Source organism: Bos taurus, chromosome 26 (assembly GCF_002263795.3).
Source record: "Bos taurus isolate L1 Dominette 01449 registration number 42190680 breed Hereford chromosome 26, ARS-UCD2.0, whole genome shotgun sequence".
Taxonomy (NCBI): domain Eukaryota; kingdom Metazoa; phylum Chordata; class Mammalia; order Artiodactyla; family Bovidae; genus Bos; species Bos taurus.
In genome coordinates this window covers 10,593,168-10,611,541 of record NC_037353.1, presented here as the reverse complement: position 1 = coordinate 10,611,541, position 18,374 = coordinate 10,593,168, and the positions used below count along the sequence as shown (strand labels likewise).

The 18,374-nt window shown below is 41.0% G+C and overlaps 1 protein-coding gene across 5 annotated transcripts in view; it reads right to left on the bottom strand.

Moving 5' to 3' along the window:
* The window catches only part of STAMBPL1 (STAM binding protein like 1), a 53,125-nt gene that overhangs the window by 3,059 nt on the left and 31,692 nt on the right, over window positions 1-18,374 (bottom strand). For 4 of the 5 annotated variants that reach the window (XM_005225366.4, NM_001076129.1, XM_005225368.5 and 1 more), the window contains exons 3-9: window positions 15,592-15,809; window positions 11,846-11,921; window positions 9,581-9,676; window positions 6,836-7,193; window positions 5,046-5,170; window positions 2,456-2,593; window positions 400-512 (exon numbers count right to left, since the gene is read on the bottom strand). In XM_005225366.4, the coding sequence (XP_005225423.1) occupies window positions 400-512; window positions 2,456-2,593; window positions 5,046-5,170; window positions 6,836-7,193; window positions 9,581-9,676; window positions 11,846-11,921; window positions 15,592-15,809 (1,124 nt within the window). Of the gene's footprint in view, window positions 1-399; window positions 513-2,455; window positions 2,594-5,045; window positions 5,171-6,835; window positions 7,194-9,580; window positions 9,677-11,845; window positions 11,922-15,591; window positions 15,832-18,374 lie in introns of all 5 variants that reach the window. The other variant, XM_010819757.4, reaches the window with a different exon arrangement.

Sequence of the window (18,374 nt, the reverse complement as noted above, 5' to 3'; positions counted from 1 at the left end):
TTCCCTGACCAGGGATCGAACTCATGCCCCCACGAATGGACGTGTGGAGTTCTAACCACTGGACCACCAGGGAATTCCCTGAGCTGGACATCTTCTCACAAAAGAAATCATACAACAGAACTAAGATCCCAAATGGCAAACTGAAACAACATCTGGTTTATCCACTTCAAGGTCACATTAACTAAAGAAAGAATTCCATGGTAATTCTACCATGGAAAAGATCTTAAGAAGCAAAAGACCGCAGAGCTGCACATATTTGGAAGCCAGCAGGAACCAACCTCTTTTCCCTAAGGGCATGGTGTACCTGCTTATCCAAGGGCTTCAGCCTGGTGTGTGGGCACGCCTGAACCCAGCAGCCCCGGGTGAAACCTTACTTAAACCCTCTTGAGTTACACTCACTCTTTATGCTTTGGTGAACAGACGATGGCAATGGCCTCTGGCAACATGAGCTGATAGGAACAGTGAGTGTGGAGATCAACACTGGATAAGAATGCAGTTTGGGTTGGATGTGTCTATAAAAAGAAAAGAGGACAATCTTATTGAACAAGCAACAGATAAGTCTTAGCCAAAACCAGAGCCTATTCCAAGAAAAAACTCTAGCTATTTGCTTTATATTTTTTACCACCATGAATCAAATAAGGGTTTTGAAAAATGTCTTACTGACATAATCCTTCCCTTCACACATCTATGGAATAACTAACTCTGAAAAGAGACTCTTGGGAGTGTTTATATACTTTCTGCTTACTGGGAAAGATAAAATTGGAGATTTGCCAGAGGCTTTAAATAGACCCTCATTTAATCATTGCAACTCATCTGGGAGATACTTATTATTAATATCTCAGTTTTATGTATAAAGATCCTGAGCTTCCTTTAAGTAACTTGCCTGCAAGGAACAGAACCTCAACTGCAAGATACTTAAGATGTGAAACTGTGGACACAGAAGGAAAATTCTTGCTAAATATATCCCACTATGCTGGTGTCCTTTCATGGATCTCCGCCCCCTAAAATAAGAGAAAGGAATTCTCAGAGCTGTTGAAGATGTTTGGCGCCCATCTTGCATGATGAGAGGAAAGGGGAGATTATAAATTAAAAGAACTATCTTCTAGGTTTTGGCTATATACGGAAGTGTTTATGAGAGGCAAATCAGAAGTCTATATTTGACCATGAAAAATGCATGCATTCATAATGATTTTTAAATTCACAATAAACTCCAACCACTTTCGAAAAGGAATGTGACCACTTAAATCATGAATCCAAGGCTGTATTCATGCGGGGTCCCGGATTCCTCACTTACTAGTTGTATGACACTGCAAAAATTCTTTAACATCCTCAAACGTATGTCATCAGTTGTAAAATAACAATAATAATAATTTTCTTCATGGGATTACTATGAAAATTAAATGAGACAACCAATGTAAAATTCATAGAACAGTGCCCAGTACACAGAAAGCTGTCAAAATCATTAGCTGTTATGACTGCTCTTATTGCCGTTATTGTTATTTTAACATTGTTATTAAATACTTCTCTATAAAGCAAGCAAAATAAAAGGTGGTTCTTTCTCAGTCTTTGGTGAGATGACTTGTTCCTACCCCAGGCCCAGTGTGAGACTGGATGGAAAAATGTTTACCAAATAGGGAAAACCTGGATAGCAAAAGTACCATGTCATCACCAATAACAATTGCTTCAATATTCTGGGTCCCTAGAAGAAAATATGTTGAGAAATTCACTGACATATGAAGTCCATTATTATGTCCCTATTTTATGGAAGAAAAGCTGATGCTGAGATTGCTTAAATCACTTGCCAACATTCCTACAGTGAATTCTTAGCAGAGCTGATATTTAAACTCATGTCTTTTGATTTATAAGCCCTGTCCCGCTTCTACGGTGGCTTGGTAAATGCTGGAACACAAATTTTTGGTCCCATTCCGTGGCTACATACACAACGGCACAAGTATCCGTGGCCTGTAGGGGAGGTATTTATACAATGGAGTGTATGGTCCCTATTTAACAAGTACAAACATTGTTTAAAAGAAACATTTTCAGAAAAATTTCTTAATCTACTTTAGACCCACAGCCAATGGAAAAGGAATATTAATAATTGTCTAATCACATTAGACAGATAAAAATCTGCCTAGGCCTCCATTAGACTACATAAAATCATTAAGACAAGCCAACCTGACTTCCAAAAGTTCTTCTTTTAACTTGGAATGGTAGTAAAAAAAGGATATTTATAATAGCCCTCTCCAAATCCAGATTTGACAGATTTAGACATTGCCTCACATTGAAGAAAATGCTTTAATATGATGGCATTTATTACACTTGGAAAAATTAAAAATAATAAATTATTTCGATTAAGCTGAAATTCCTCTAGGAGGAAAAAAGCCTTACACACACACACACATGCACACACACACACAAACCAGCAACAACCTAAAACCCAAAAGGTCGAACATACATGGATCCACCCCAGAGTGAGGAGATCATGTTGATCCTGAACACTGAATAATTCTTCTACATTCTCCACGTCACAATAGTCTGGTCCCGCGGACTGCTTGGGCACTATTAAGTGGGTAATAGTAAATTCATTATGTGTCTGAAAAACAAAGAGCATAGAGAATAATAAACACCTGAGAGGAAAAAAAAAAAGCCTGAGTAGGAAGTGTAATGTTTTAATAAGACTAGAAAGTACCCACCACTTACATCATCCTCTTCCCACCCACATCACAATTCAAAAACAAAGGCCCAGACTTGAAAACGGATCATTTACCAAAAACTTTGAGAGTCAACTGTTTGGCGCTTGAAACCCATTTTCACAACAGAAAAATGTATCATAAATAGGAATCCGTATCTTGGGCTGATCCCTGGGAGTTTAGATAGTAAGTAAAATGCTTCATTAGAACTGCCATAGAAAAATCAGAATAAAATAGCAGCAGGTTTCTCTGGAAGGGGAGATGGTCATTAAAGAATTCTGGGGTTTTACTGAAGGACAATTTCTAATGGTTTGTGAAGGTTGATGGTCTTTCTTATTATTTAATTTCATCTGAAGACTCACGACTTTCTTCTACTATTGGGGGTAGGGATTCACGAGGATTTTCCATAATTAAGACACTGTTTTGGACAGGCAATTAGATAAAGGGGAAAGAAAAAAATCTTTTATCCCTTTGTTGCTGTTCAGTCATTAAATTACGTCTGACTCTTTGCGACCCCATGGACTGTGGCACGCCAGGCCTTCCTATCCTTCACTATCTCTCACAGTTTGCTCAAACTCATGTCCACTGAGTCGGTGATGCCATCCAAACATCTCTTCCTCTGTGACCCCCTTTCCCTCCTTTATCCCCTTAGGTAAAAGATAAAGAGTTGAAAGGAAGAGGGTTGTAGTGATAGGATCCTCAGATAAGAGATGTTTGTGCAGTGAGGAGCTATCCCTCCGACAGCACGACCCTGTCTCTGCTCTCAGGATGCCTCTGCAAACTGGGCACTATTCCTTTGGCCTTGATTATAACACTTCCCTCCACCCCAGCCCCTCCTTTCATGGCTAACTTTATGTATTCTAAACATATGTAATGTAAACATTACCTTTCAAGGGAAGCCCTTCTTTTTTTTTTAATTTTAAAAATCACTTATTTATTTTAATTTGGCTTCACTGGGTCTTAGTTGCTGCATGTGGGATCTAGCTCCTTGTCCAGGGATCGAACCCAGGCCCCCTGCATTGGGAGTGCAGAGTCTTAGCCACTGGACCACCAGGGAAGTCCCAAGGGAAGCCCTTCTTGACCCCCTCCCATACACCTTCCCAGGATACCCTACACTTCCACTGAGAGCACCCAGCTCCATTTATAACTAATCATCTGTCTGGTTCTTTACAAGCATCATATAGGTATCACGTGGCAAGACTGTGGCTATTGCAGGCTTCTGAATGCCAACATCTAGGGCAGGGCCTGTGACTATTTGTTTGATGAAGGGATGAAGGAAAAATGAATGAATCAATCAAACTAAGTACAACATATGGTCTTGGGGAAGACAAATCCATATCATACTGTCCCCCTGCAGGGCAAAGAAGGTGGGCTGTGGGGAGGAAATGACAGGTTATTCTGTGCTTATCTTCTCTGCTTCCTTTGAGGAAACCTCGATAACGCAACACTGGAATACAGTAGGAGAATATGTGTTGAATGAAAGTGAAAGTGAAGTCGCTCAGTCGTGCCGACTCTTGGCAACCCCATGGACTGCAGCCTCACAGGCTGCTCCGTCCATGGGATTTTCCAGGCAAGAGTACTGGAGTGGGTTGCCATTTTCTTCTCCAGGGGATCTTCCTGACTCAGGGACTGAACCCGGGTCTCCCGCATTGCAGGTGGACGCTTTGCCCTCTAAGCCACCAGGGAATGAAACATACCATTAAATAACAGTCCTCAAGTAAATGTTTAGGAATGAAAATGTGCCTGAATTCAGAAATATAAACTGATACCCCAAAGACAGTATATTTTTCTTGAAGCAGAAAAATATACGCATCTTCTCTCTTTTATCTCCTTCTAGTTTGACGTGGTCTTTCATCACTTATTTCTGATAAAATCTTCCATACTTAAACATGACCGGTGCTATGTGATTCCGGTTTGCTGAAGCTATTGCTTTAAAGAAAACAACACCACCCTAGCTTTATTCATCACATATCTGAAAAAGGGTGGCAAGATTATCACTGCCACAGATACAAGCAAGTTGAGTTAATTATAGGAATGCATGCAAAACTAACAATTACAAGGGAAATCTGATTTAGAAAACTAGACAGTTCTGGAAATCTGAAAACCCCCCTTTTTCTAAACACTTAATTTACAGTGTGATTAGTTCTTTACAACAAACTTTATAGCCTCCCGAGATTTTGCAATCTATTTTCTAGAAGGATAATTCCATTAATGACAGTATTTTTATCACGTTAGTCTATATACAGGTGATTTCATAATGACACTGAGGATGTTTCTGTTCTGCTCAACTCATCACGAGAAAGCCAGTTTTCCTGACAGTATCCTGTGCAGAGAAGACATGAACACAGTCCATACCAGCTTCCCACAGAGTATTCCACAGGTTTCTATTCCTCTCACTGTATTGGATTCTGCCAGCAGCAGAAATCTGTGGCAAAGATCTCTTGATAAAACGACGCATCTCAGTCCTTCAACCACTAAATCTAAGAAACAGAAAAGGGAGAAAAAGCTAAAAAAACAAACCTTACATCCCCTCCCTCAAGTGACTACAGGTAAATATAAATTCTAAAAATGAAATGATCTGGTGCTCCCCTTCTGCATTTTATTTTAAAACTTATAAAAGTGAACAGTGACCAGAGGGAAGGTAGAATTACCCTTTGCATACAGATTATTTATATGTAAGTGGGAAAAAGGTACAAGCGCTTGTACATCTTGGGGTCTTGGATCAACTGTTCACATGCGTGTGTGCTGTTTTCACTTGGCACAAAGCAAAGAGGCTGCAGACGACACATCTCGTATTCTGTAAGCCTTAGGATATTCTTTTTTCGTGTTTGCCACGTGTTGCTTATATCTTATGGAAGTTGGTCATCATTAAGTAATAGCACCATGTTTTCAGAAATAGCTGGCAGTAAAGTAATTTATAGCATGACTGCTTATCATAAGTCTTTCCAAATAAAAAGAAATACAAACTCCATCTGACAGCGTTTGCTGGGAAATTTTCCCACTTGGTTCTGGAAACCTGCCAGCACTGATGTAACAGTCCCAAGCAGCACTAATTCTTGGCAGAGACACATAATCCATTGGGAGGTTAACCACCCATGTGTGCGGATCCTCCTGGGCCACGGAAATGCTAAATATTTACATTTAATGACTGAGCAAAGTTCTGGACAAACAAGTTTGCCAGCATCTTCTTTCTTCTCCAGTGTTAAGTGTTTACCTTTTAGGATTTATGTTTCTTGATTAAAATACACGAATGAAAAAAACGCTCATAATTTTTCTCTTCTAAAATATCTGTACCATGATCAAATATAATCTTGTTTATTATGCAGTCTCTGCTCTGCTGCTGCTGCTGCTGCTAAGTCGCTTCAGTCGCGTCCAACTCTGTGCGACCCCATAGACGGCAGCCCACCAGGCTCCCCCGTCCCTGGGATTCTCCAGGCGAGAACACTGGAGTGGGTTGCCATTTCCTTCTCCAAGGCATGAAAGTGAAAAGTGAAAGTGAAGTCGTTCAGTCGTGTCTGACTCTTCGTGACCCCATGGACTGCAGCCTTCCAGGCTCGTCCACCCATGGGATTTTCCAGGCAAGGGTGCTGGAGTGGGCTGCCATTGCCTTCTCTGAGTCTCTGCTCTATCAAGGGGCAAATCACATTTCCTGAACGTTAAGGTTACATATAGCAAAACGCAGATGACACAGTCATTCACACCACATCATACAGGGGAACTACCACGGCTCATGATACAATGAGTAGACCCTGCCCAGATGCAACAGAAATACGGTTCCATAGCAAACAGACTTGTGGACACAGTGAGGGGAAGGAGAGGATGGGACAGATTGAGACAGTGGCACTGAAACATATACATTACTGTATATAAAATTAGACAGCCAGTGGAAGTTTGCTGTATGACCCACAGAGCTCAAATTTGGTGCTCTGTGACAACCAAGAGGGGTGGGATGGGCTGGGAGGTGGGAAGCGGGGCTCAAGAAGGGGGCAAAATGTATACCGATGGCTGATTCATTGATGTATGGCAGAAACCAACACAATACTGTAAAGCAATTATCCTCCAATTAAAAATAAATAAATTAAAAAAAAATGAAAAACAAACCAAAAAAGAGGTGATTGCATGTCTTGTGGGCATGTGTCACTTACTCTGAACAGCACTTAGACTGGCAGCTGGCTTTAAGGCCCTGTTGACGGGAGGTGAGTGGCCAGCATAACTGGTTGCATCACTTTTACTAGACTGATCTGCAAGTACGTTCAGCAAGGAACTGTTCTGGTGTGTGGAAAAGCAGGACAAAGCGCTGCCATCGATCTGCTCTGACAGTGCCGGCGTTTCCTGGCTTCGCAGCTGACTCCGGGCTAATTCCTGCTTCTTGAGCTGATCTTCAAAAATCGAAAACTGCTCTGACTCCAGCTGCTGCTGGCGCATCTGGGCGATCCTCTTCCTTTCCGCCTCAATCAACCTCTGATGCTCCAGTTTTTTGAGGATTTCAGCTTTGTATTTGTTCTAGAAAATGTGGTTGCCACAGGAAAAGGTTAGTTTCCAGGCCAAAAAAGCAGATGCTTTCAATCTTCCAGCAGACACAGCTAGATACTCCCACATGCCTACAGAGACACTCCTGAGACCACCAGAGAAATATATAACATAGTGGCAAAAGCCCCTTAATCTGATTTCAGGAGCAGTTTGGAATCCACTCATAATTTACCAGAGATGAGCCAGGATAATCAAGTTCCCTCCATCCTCCTGTGCTTTTAAATACTAGAAAATCAAAGTCAGGACTGTCTGCATAGCCTGGCTGATCAGACTGTTTCACAGAATGGTCATATTACCCTAGACTGCACTGCCCAGTATAGTAGCTACTAGCTAGATGTGACTACTGAAATTTAATTAAAATGAAATGAAATCCGAAAATCAATCCCCCAGTCTCACTAGCCATGTGTTAAGTACCACAGGTTAGTGGCTCCCATATCAGACAGCACCAGAGAGAACGCTGCCATCATCATTGAAAGCTCTTGGGGATAGTACCACACCCTTGAACCTTTTTGCATCTGACTCTTGAAGTCACAGTGCTGGGACTTCATGGAGAAGGGGATATCCCTAAAAAGTGGTTCTCAGAATGGGGTCATCATCTCTATCAGAACAAACTAATCGGAGCTTTGTTAAAAATGATGATTCCCAAACTCCCCAGCCTTAACAAAAATATCTAGGCTTTATTAGGTCAGAGAATTAATCTTTAAGAAGCTTCCCAAATAATTCTGTTGAAAACTAAACTTTGGGAGCTACCAGGAGGCAGGGGCGAGGTGGGGGACACAGTTTAAAGCAGTACTTTATGTCCACGAATCCCCTGGGTCTTGTTACAGGGCAGACTGGCATTCAGCGGGTCTGGGGTGGGGCCAGAGAATCTGCATTCTAACAGACTGCAGGTGACGTGAGTGTTGCCTGCACCAAAGGCTTATTGCTATGTCTATATCTCCCAGACATAAAGGCTACCATGCTATCCCCCCAAATATTTCTACCTGTCATATACTTGGGATCCTATTGTGGACTATGCAGTAATTGGTATCACTAACAGCAGACTACAACTGCTGATGCTGTTCCTCCCAGAGAGCAGAGGGGACTAGCGTTCACACCGCTGAGTAGGGAGGGGAACTCAGGCTTTGCTCCCCCTTCCTGTTGTCCTGTCTGGGCCGCCAAAATTACTTTAATCTTTCGAGTGTGTGTGCTTGCTAAGTCACTTCAGTCGTGTCTGATTCTTTGCGACTCTATGGACTGCAGCCCATCAGGCCCCTCTGTCCATAGGGATTTTCCAAGCAGGAATACTGGAGTAGGTTGCCATGCCCTCCTCCAGGGGAATCTTCCTGACCAAGGTCAGGCAGGGTCTTTACCGCTGTAACCCCTTCCCAGGGGCCACCTGGGAAGCCCCAATCTTTCACAGTTCAAATCAAATGATCACTATCCACCCTGGAGGGAATCTTCTGATTTCAACCTTCCTTCTGTTACTCAGTGCACACGGCTCACTCAAACCTACTTCCAGCGACACCAAAGGAAGTACACAAGGCCTGTGACCATGTTCAGCGGCGAGACTGGACTGAACTGAGAATCAGTAATAGTGAAACTTTCAAAGCACATAAACACACAGTCAAACAAAACAGCAAAACACAAGCTGTAAACCTTAAGAGTTCAAGTGCTGAACTGGAATATCTTATAGACCGATCGGTCAGTTTCATCACTCAATGCCCTTTGATCTCAGACATAATTTTTCTTTTCACTCTCTATTTAGTAAGAATCCAGAAGTCATCATCCTTTGATGGTATGATTACATTTCACTCATACGGCTAGATATTATTCTATGTTATTATAGTAATTATAATATTTAAGAATATAATAACATAACATTAAAATATTTAAGAATCGAATTAGATACCTCAGAAACTACATACTATTCTCCCTACCTCTCTTACTGACTCCTTTCATCGCTAAAGAGCAGCCATCTGGTTCAAGATTACGCTGGCAAGAGTTGGTCAAAGAGCTCTAAATTTATTCTTTTTTTCCCCCAACTTTAAACTTTTAATTTTGTATTGGGGTATAGCCAACTGACAATGTTGTGGCAGCCTCAGGTAAACAGTGAAAGAACACTCTGGTTAAATTACTGTAGAAAGTCTGTTTTCTAATGCTTCACTTTATTAGATCTTGTTGGGAAATAAAAATGACCACATCTTTGGTGCAAGTGCTTAACCTGGACATCAACATCAACTTTTTAATGTGTTCTCCATCACTGTTTCTTTAATTTCAACTCAAATGCATATGACGTTTGAAAAACTCATGAAAATAAAATTCAAAAAAATATTTGCACAGAAAACAATTCATGAAATAAAGGCACCGATTGAACTTACTTTGCTTTGCAAATATTCTTGGTATTCTACGTTATATTTCTTTAAAAGGTCCTTTTTCAATTCATCTGTCCTTGGGAATGCAATCTCCTTCAGTTTCTTTTAAAAATATATATATATACACATTGATTAGTAGAATTTTCAGTATAGTCTTTCAGATCATCAGCTGAGAAAGAAAAACAACTGGTATGTGTATTAGAAATCAAGACACAAGTAACCAAACAGGAAGGTGGAAAAATCAGTATTTTCTAGGGCTCCAAAATACAACTTTTCAGCAGAGAAGAGAAGAAATTATCCCCTTTGTAAGACCTTTATTGACTCCACTGGTTAGGTAAGCGTTTTGTATAGGTAGGTACCTCATTTTCAGGTAGTGGACTTGCAACTGCACATCCCATGGTATGTAAATTATATGGCATCATAGTTAAAAGGGACATTGGAGAACACGGTAAGTAGAGATCCCTAGGCTTAACAGACTGTAAAAAGCAGTTGAGGCACCTTTTATAAAAATACAGATTCCCAGGCCTAACCCCAGATTTACTGAATCAACATATTCAGAGAAAGGATTGGGATCTGTATCTCAAACAACTTCTCAGTGATTCTTGATGGCATGAAAATACCATTCAAGTACCCACCCCAGCCTTAGTACAGATGAGGAAACAAAGGCTCAGAGACATCAAAAGGCTTGTCAGTGTCATACAACTGACTTGTGGCCTCCTTATGACTAAAACCCCAAACTCCTAACTCTAGCTAAGCTCTTCCATTAAAATTTCTGTGCTCTTAATCTTTCGTCATCCATCGATCCATTATTCAATGAGCACAAACAGAAAATGTATATGCTTTTGGAGAACTTTTTTTCTCTATAAGTGAAAATAAGAATAATCTTAAATTAGAGTGGGCTTCCCTCATAGCTCAGTCGGTAAATTATCTGCCTGCAATGCAGGAGACCCGAGTTCAATCCCTGGACCGGGAAGATCCCCTGGAGAAGGAAATGGCAACCCACTCCAGTATTCTTGCCTATAAAATCCCATGGACAGAGGAGCCTGGCAGGCTGCAGTCCATGGGGTTGTAAGAGTCGGACATGACTTAGCAAGTAAACCACCACCACCAAGTTAGAATAAAAGAGTCATCTTTGCAGCCTAACACCTTGGTTTCCATCCAGAACTTTCTAACATTAAATGAACAAGAGAACTGAAGGGAAATGTTACACGAAGGCTGGATAAGGAATGACCCCTCAGACAGTGTACAGAAATTAACAATGTAGATGACCATTTGTGTTCTACTTACAGGCACCCTCAGGCCTGACATAACTGGTTGTTGTAGTTTAGTTGCCAAGTGGTGTCTGACTCTTTGTGACACCACGGAGTGTAGCCCACCATGCTCCTCTGTCCATGGGATTTCCCAGGCAAGAATACTGGAGTAGGTTGCCATTTCCCTCTCCAGGGGATCTTCCTGACCCAAGGATCCAATCCACATCTCCTGCATTGCAGGTGGATTCATGACCACTGAGCCACAAGGGAAGCCCGACATAACTGGCTAAGAGAGTTTTATCCCATTATGTGGTAAAATACTTTTGGAGAGTAATTTCAAATTTCATGTTGTGATCGACTTTGTGTACATTATCTCCATCATATAAAATCAACCCAAACTACTTAAGACAAATAAATGGAAAACACTGCTTAAATGTTATCTGAGAGGATATATTCTCAGCTAAAGATATTTGAAACTATATATGTAGCAAACATTGATGCTAAATAAATACATTTCAATAGCCTTCCTTTTCCTTTGGAATATTTCAGGTCACTCACTAAAGTCTTCATTGTCTAAGAGGTGAGTACTATAAGAAGAAAATGACTAGAACTTTGTGGCTGCCTTGATAATCAACACCGATTTTCAAACAGGTATTGAGTTGAGAATTGTATGGAATAACCAAAACCCGCCAAAATGATTGTCTTAAATAAGTATGGGGAAACAGACAACTATTCTCTCAATCTCTGAGAGGAATCATAAAATAATTCCTTCTTCATATCTTAAGATCAAGTGCATTCTTGATTTTTTTATTTTCTTCTCCAAATTTTAAGTAGACATCCCACAGTAATGATGACTAAAGGTCTAAGAAGAGATCAAAATATCATAGCTAATGGAATGATTTTTTTTTTTTTTTGCACTGAAACTCTCGAGAGGATTAGACAGAGGAGGAAAGAAAAGGGATGAATCAATAATGGATACTTGGGGAACTTGAACCTCCAGAGAGAGTTGATCACTCAGTACCTTCATAATATCTTGCTTTTCGGGTACTGCACATTGCTGGTAATCTCGATGGTTGGGAAGCTTTTCTACAAATAAACTGGAGAAAGAGAAAACACATCCTTAGAGTTATAGGACAGAAAAAGCTCAGTGATGGTTTCTAATATAAGATGAACCTCCTTTTCAAAAGGACATGGTTAATAACATTATTTATGTGTGCTCAGTCCTGTCCAACTCTTTCTGACCCTATGGACTGTAGTCTGCCAGGCTCTTCCTTCATGGGATTTTTCCAGGCAAGAATACTGGAGTGGGTTGCCATTTTCCTTCTTATTTAATCTATATTCTTTCCATCCGCCATCAAAGGTTGGTATAAATATGATTTTGGCATTCCAGAGGAGTTAAGCTCGGCAAACTAAGCACTGAGGTTAAGAGGGGTAAAGTCAGGATGCTCCTCGACAGATCACATCACTTTAGTTTTTCTCAGGTCTTGGGCACGTAACCCCACTAGAGCACCATTCTACTTGAGTGTAGTGGTGGCAACGCTGAGTACCACATGAAAACGTAAGAGTCCGGAAAGACGGATAAAAACACCTTCAACAGAAACAGACTCAAAGGGCCCCTGATGAATCAGCAGTGCCATGGTGTGAAAGTCACTCAGTCGTGTCCAACTCTTTGTAACCCCATGGAATAGTCCATGGAATTCTCCAGGCCAGAATACTGGAGTGGTAGCTGTTCCCTTCTCCAGGGGATCTTCCCAACCCAGGGATTGAACCCAGGTTTCCCACATTGCAGGAGGATTCTTTACCAGTTGAGCCACCAGGGAAGCCCAACATGGTATATATATGTGTATTAAAAACTCGTACATGAAAATTCATAACTCAGATAAATGTCAGCCAGAATCCTTAACGGAATCTCACACGCTAGTAAAGTAATGCTCAAAATTCTCCAAGCCAGGCTTCAGCAATATGTGAACTGTGAACTTCCAGATGTTCAAGCTGGTTTTAGAAAAGGCAGAGGAACCAGAGATCAAATTGCCAACATCTGCTGGATCATGGAAAAAGCAAGACAGTTCCAGAAAAACATCTATTTCTGCTTTATTGACTATGCCAAAGCCTTTGACTGTGTGGGTCACAATCAACTGTGGAAGATCCTGAAAGAGATGGGAATAGCAGACCACCTGACCTGCCTCTTGAGAAGCCTATATGCAGGTCAGGAAGCAACAGTTAGAACTGGACATGGAACAACAGACTGGTTCCAAATAGGAAAAGGAGTACGTCAAGGCTATATATTGTCACCCTGCTTATTTAACTTCTATGCAGAGTACATCATGAGAAATGCTGGACTGGAAGAAGCACAAGCTGGAACCAAGATTGCTGGGAGAAATATCAATAACCTCAGATATGCAAATGACACCACCCTTATGGCAGAAAGTGAAGAGAAAATCAAAAGCCTCTTGATGAAAGTGAAAGAGGAGAGTGAAAAAGCTGGCTTAAAGCTCAACATTCAGAAAACGAAGATCACGGCATCTGGTCCCATCACTTCATGGGAAATAGATGGGGGAACAGTGGAAACAGTGTCAGACTTTATTTTTTTGGGCTTCAAAATCACTGCTGATGGTGATTGCAGCCATGAAATTAAAAGACACTTACTCCTTGGAAGGAAAGTTATGACCAACCTAGATAGCATATTCAAAAGCAGAGACATTACTTTGCCAACAAAGGTCCGTCTAGTCAAGGCTATGGTTTTTCCATTGGTCATGTATGGACGTGAGAGTTGGACTGTGAAGAAAGCTGAGTGCCGAAGAATTGATGCTTTTGAACTGTGGTGTTGGAGAAGATTCTTGAGAGTCCCTTGGACTGCAAGGAGATCCAACCAGTCCATCCTAAAGGAGATCAGTCCTGGGTGTTCATTGGAAGGACTGATGCTAAAGCTGAAACTCCAGTACTTTGGCCACGTCACGTGAAGAGTTGACTCATTGGAAAAGACCCTGATGCTGGAAGAGACTGGGGGCAGGAGGAGAAGGGGACGACAGAGGATGATATGGCTGGATGGCATCATGAACTCGATGGACATGAGTTTGAGTGAACTCTCAGAGTTGGTGACGGACAGAGAGGCCTGGCATGCTGCAGTTCATGGGGTCACAAAGTGTCGGACACGACTGAGCAACTGAACTGAACTGAATTAATAGTTAATTATTTTTCATCACCTTTTCAGGAACAAGGGACAGTAAAAATGAAGGGAAATCCTTACAGCAAACCAGGTTCATTGTTTCCAGGTAAAGTTAAGATTTTGCTTCCACAAGGGCATGAAATTCTGTTTCTTTTTTTCCTCTTACTGATGTATCCTCGGCCTGTAGAATAGTGTCCATCTCATCATAATAAATGCCCATAAATATTTGTTAAATCAACGAATGGTCCTTAAAGCAAATACTAGTTTTGATTAACATAGTAGCGCATTCTTCCTTCCTCTGACATTGTTTAATTATTGATTCACCACAGACATGTTTCAATTAACTACTTAGTGTTTTTATTGGCTGAAAGAGACCACTTTGCATACCATACTAATTGCCTTTAATTTCACCCATGGTAGAATCACGGATGCAGCATTTAAAACAGTTGATCTTGGACTTCCCTGGTGGTGCAGTGGATAAGAATCTGCGTGCCAACACCGAGGACACAGGTTTGATCCCTGGTCCGAGAACACCCCACATGCCGAGGAGCAACTAAGCCCGTGTGCCACAATTTCTAAGCTAGGGCTTTATGGCCAGAGAGTGGCAACTACTGAAGCCCCTGTGCTTACAGCCTGTGCTCCACAACAAGAGAAGCCCCCCGGCACCACAGCTAGAGAGTAGCCCCCAGTGGCTACAATTCCAGAAAGCCTGCACAAAGCACCAAACACCCATCGCAGCCAAAAGCAAATTTCAAAAAACAGTTAATCTTTTCAACTTCTTGCATGGCCTCAGATTAAATCCCCAAGTAAATTAATACAATTAATCAATGAGTGACTTTCAGTGGAAACAAAAATAAGGGGTTCGGCTCTGATCAGATCACTTTTGGTAACAGGAGGTCTTCACCATCAGTAAGATGGCAAATCGGTACAGAAAGTCCAAATCTCATTTTTTAGTTCAAATGAGGACACATTATTAACAAATCTCTATCTAATGTGAAGTATATTTTTACACGACTATTTTGAGGCTGCCACTTCAGTATATTGGAAGATCTATTATACACACCAACTCTTACACAGCTAAATAATTGCCTTAAGAAATACTGACTACAATGTTAAATCAACTACTACACTCTGTCCCCCAATCAGTTCCTTCCTAGGATCATCAATTTATCCCTTGTTTCAACCCATCAAATTGAACTTCAAGAACGTTAATGGCACGTTTCAGATGCTCTAGATAGAGCCACAATATGATGTCTGCTCTCTAAGGCTTGCATTCTTGTGAAGGGAGAATGACAGGGAACAAGAAATTTTGTGAAGAGGAAGAAGTGGGCACTCAGGTTACAGTGCTGGCCTATGGATATACATCCCTGCACCTCACTTCATCTCTGATCTTCCACCCCTAAGCCTCAGAGACGATATTGGGACACCTTTGAGTACATGACTTGGTAACTTAAAAACCTGACCCCCTCCTGCTTCTGGAAATTGTAAATTTGATCTGAGTATGAATACATGCCTGGCATTGAAGCTGTCTCATCAAAATAGCATGTAAATATTTGCTCCCAATGTTCTCATTTCAAAGATCTCCAAGATAAAATACTTACGTTATAAATTTATTATAAAGCACAAATGCACTTTCCAGGTTTCCTTCTTCCAAATACACAGATGCCATCCTCTCCATTTCTACTCCGGATCTAAAGTAGCGGCGTGGAGTGATATCTTCATTGATGGTGATGTTCCCGCCCAGCTTGCTCAGGGCACGGACTCGTTCTTCTGGGGTGAGGGAGACATCCGTGTGGTCGGGCATCGCAGCTAACTTTTTCTGCAGAGCCAAATTTGAATCTCTGGTTATAAGAAGAAATGAACAGACTGAAATTATAGATGTATTTTTTGTACTAAATATCTGACATCAGAACCTAAGGAAAGTTTTTTTTTTTTAATGAGTTAATAACATGATAAAAGAGGTCTTTTTGCTTAAACATGTGGTCTGCACACCAGAAAAGCACATATCTGCAGGGTAAACATACACTCTTTTGGACTAAGGTCTCTTGCAGGTTTCAGCTACAGCTATGTGGCAGTTCCTGGGTATGTGTAGGTCATTTTAGGTAAAATATCATTGACCATTGCTGCCATCCATGGGTTCGCAAAGAGTTGGACACGACTGAGCAACTGATCTGATCTGATCTGATATCCTTATGGGAGTAAGCCAAGAGATGGATTCCTGCCAGGGTAGGCATCATATCATTATACTCGAAGGGTCTCCAAGACATGTTTTGGATCCGAAGTTACTGTATGTATTCAATTCTATTCCAAAATCAGATCAGATCAGATCAGATCAGTCGCTCAGTCGTGTCCGACTCTTTGCGACCCCATGAATCGCAGCACACCAGGCCTCCCTGTCCATCACCAACTCCCGGAGTTCACTGAGACTCACATCCATCGAGTCAGTGATGCCATCCAGCCATCTTATCCTCTGTCATCCCCTTCTCCTCTTGCCCTCAATCCCTCCCAGCATCAGAGTCTTTTCCAATGAGTCAACTCTTCGCATGAGGTGGCCAAAGTACTGGAGTTTCAGCTTTAGCATCAGTCCTTCCAAAGAAATCCCAGGGCTGATCTCCTTTAGAATGGACTGGTTGGATCTCCTTGCAGTCCAAGGGACTCTCAAGAGTCTTCTCCAACACCACAGTTCAAAAGCATCAATTCTTCGGTGCTCAGCTTTCTTCACAGTCCAACTCTCACATCCATACATGACCACTGGAAAAACCATAGCCCTGACTAGATGGACCTTTGTTGGCAAAGTAATGTCTCTGCTTTTGAATACGCTATCTAGGTTGGTCATAATTTTCCTTCCAAGGAGCAAGCGTCTTTTAATTTCATGGCTGCAGTCACCATCTGCAGTGATTTTAAAGCCCAGAAAAATAAAGTCTGACACTGTTTCCACTGTTTCCCCATCTATTTCCCATGAAGTGATGGGACCAGATACCATGATCTTCGTTTTCTGAATGTTGAGCTTTAAGCCAACTTTTTCACTCTCCACTTTCACCTTCATCAAGAGGCTTTTTAGTTCCTCTTCACCTTCTGCCATAAGGGTGGTGTCATCTGCATATCTGAGGTTATTGATATTTCCTGGTTTAATGAGCTTTCAGGGCCTCTTTAAATCTTTACCAAGTGAATAAAACCTCACCAATAAGTCTTAAGAGAAGCCTTTTTCAGCATATGGACACACCACCTTCCTGCCGTCCCACTCCCCCTCAACCCCCCCAACATAATTCTACTGTTAATTCATCCCTGACTAAGAAAATAATGATAATAATTACTGAAAAAGGATCTGTGATATTAATACATTTGTGTTTTATTAATAAAAACACATACACATTCGGAAAAACACAGAACATATAAATTCAGGATAATTATTCAATAAAAAGTCAGTACTTCTGAAAGGTGAAAAAGTCAACAATTTTTTTTTCCTGTTAAAGGCCCTATAGCACATCTCTTAGGCTCTGTGGGACAGAGTCTCTGCAGCAGCTTCTCAGCTCTGCTAGTGAGGAAACGGCATAAACCCCATGTAACCAAATAATCCTGACTGTGTTCCAAGAATGCTGTTATATGACCACAGATTAATGCTTCAGTGACATTAGAAAAAAAATCTAGGAAAATTAGGGCAGACTTCAGCCTCCTGCATGCACAAAAGTAACTTCTCCATTTTTTTACTATGCAGTCTATGCTGAGTTATGATTATTTGTTTACAAGTATTTTTGACTCCTTATAAGCTCCTTGAAGGAAAGGAATCATTTTATACTCATCTTTGTGCTCTGGAATATAGTATATTCCCTGTAACACAAATGATAACCAATAAATATATCAAATAAAGGAGGAAGACAGAAAGGGAACAATGTGATTATAATTAGACTATCTTTTTACCTGAAGAAAAAAATATTTATTTTCCATCTATGGGAATGGTGCTACTCTACTTAAGTTTAAAACTGATTTCAGAAATAAACTGGGAAAGAGCCTAAACTCTCCATCAATCTATAATTTTTCATTTGAATATGAACTGCTTGGATGTAAATAAAATTTTCCAGATGACAAAGCCTTAGTGTTCATTTTTTACATCGACATGTCCACTAAAATTTTAATTATTTGCACATAACGTTCTAGAAAAACACACGAGGAACTCCAGGAAAATGACTCCTTCTGCGGAGGTGGAAATGCGGCAGTCTTGACAATACAGTGTCAGAAAATGAAAAGTGTCTACAACTTTCTGCTCCTCAAACATACTCACAAAAGCAACTGAGCAACTTTGGAGGACTTTTTCCACAGAGAGAGAACACTACCCTGTTGCAGAGCAAGCACTGGGCCCGTATTTGTGTTCTGGTGCTAAGCTTTG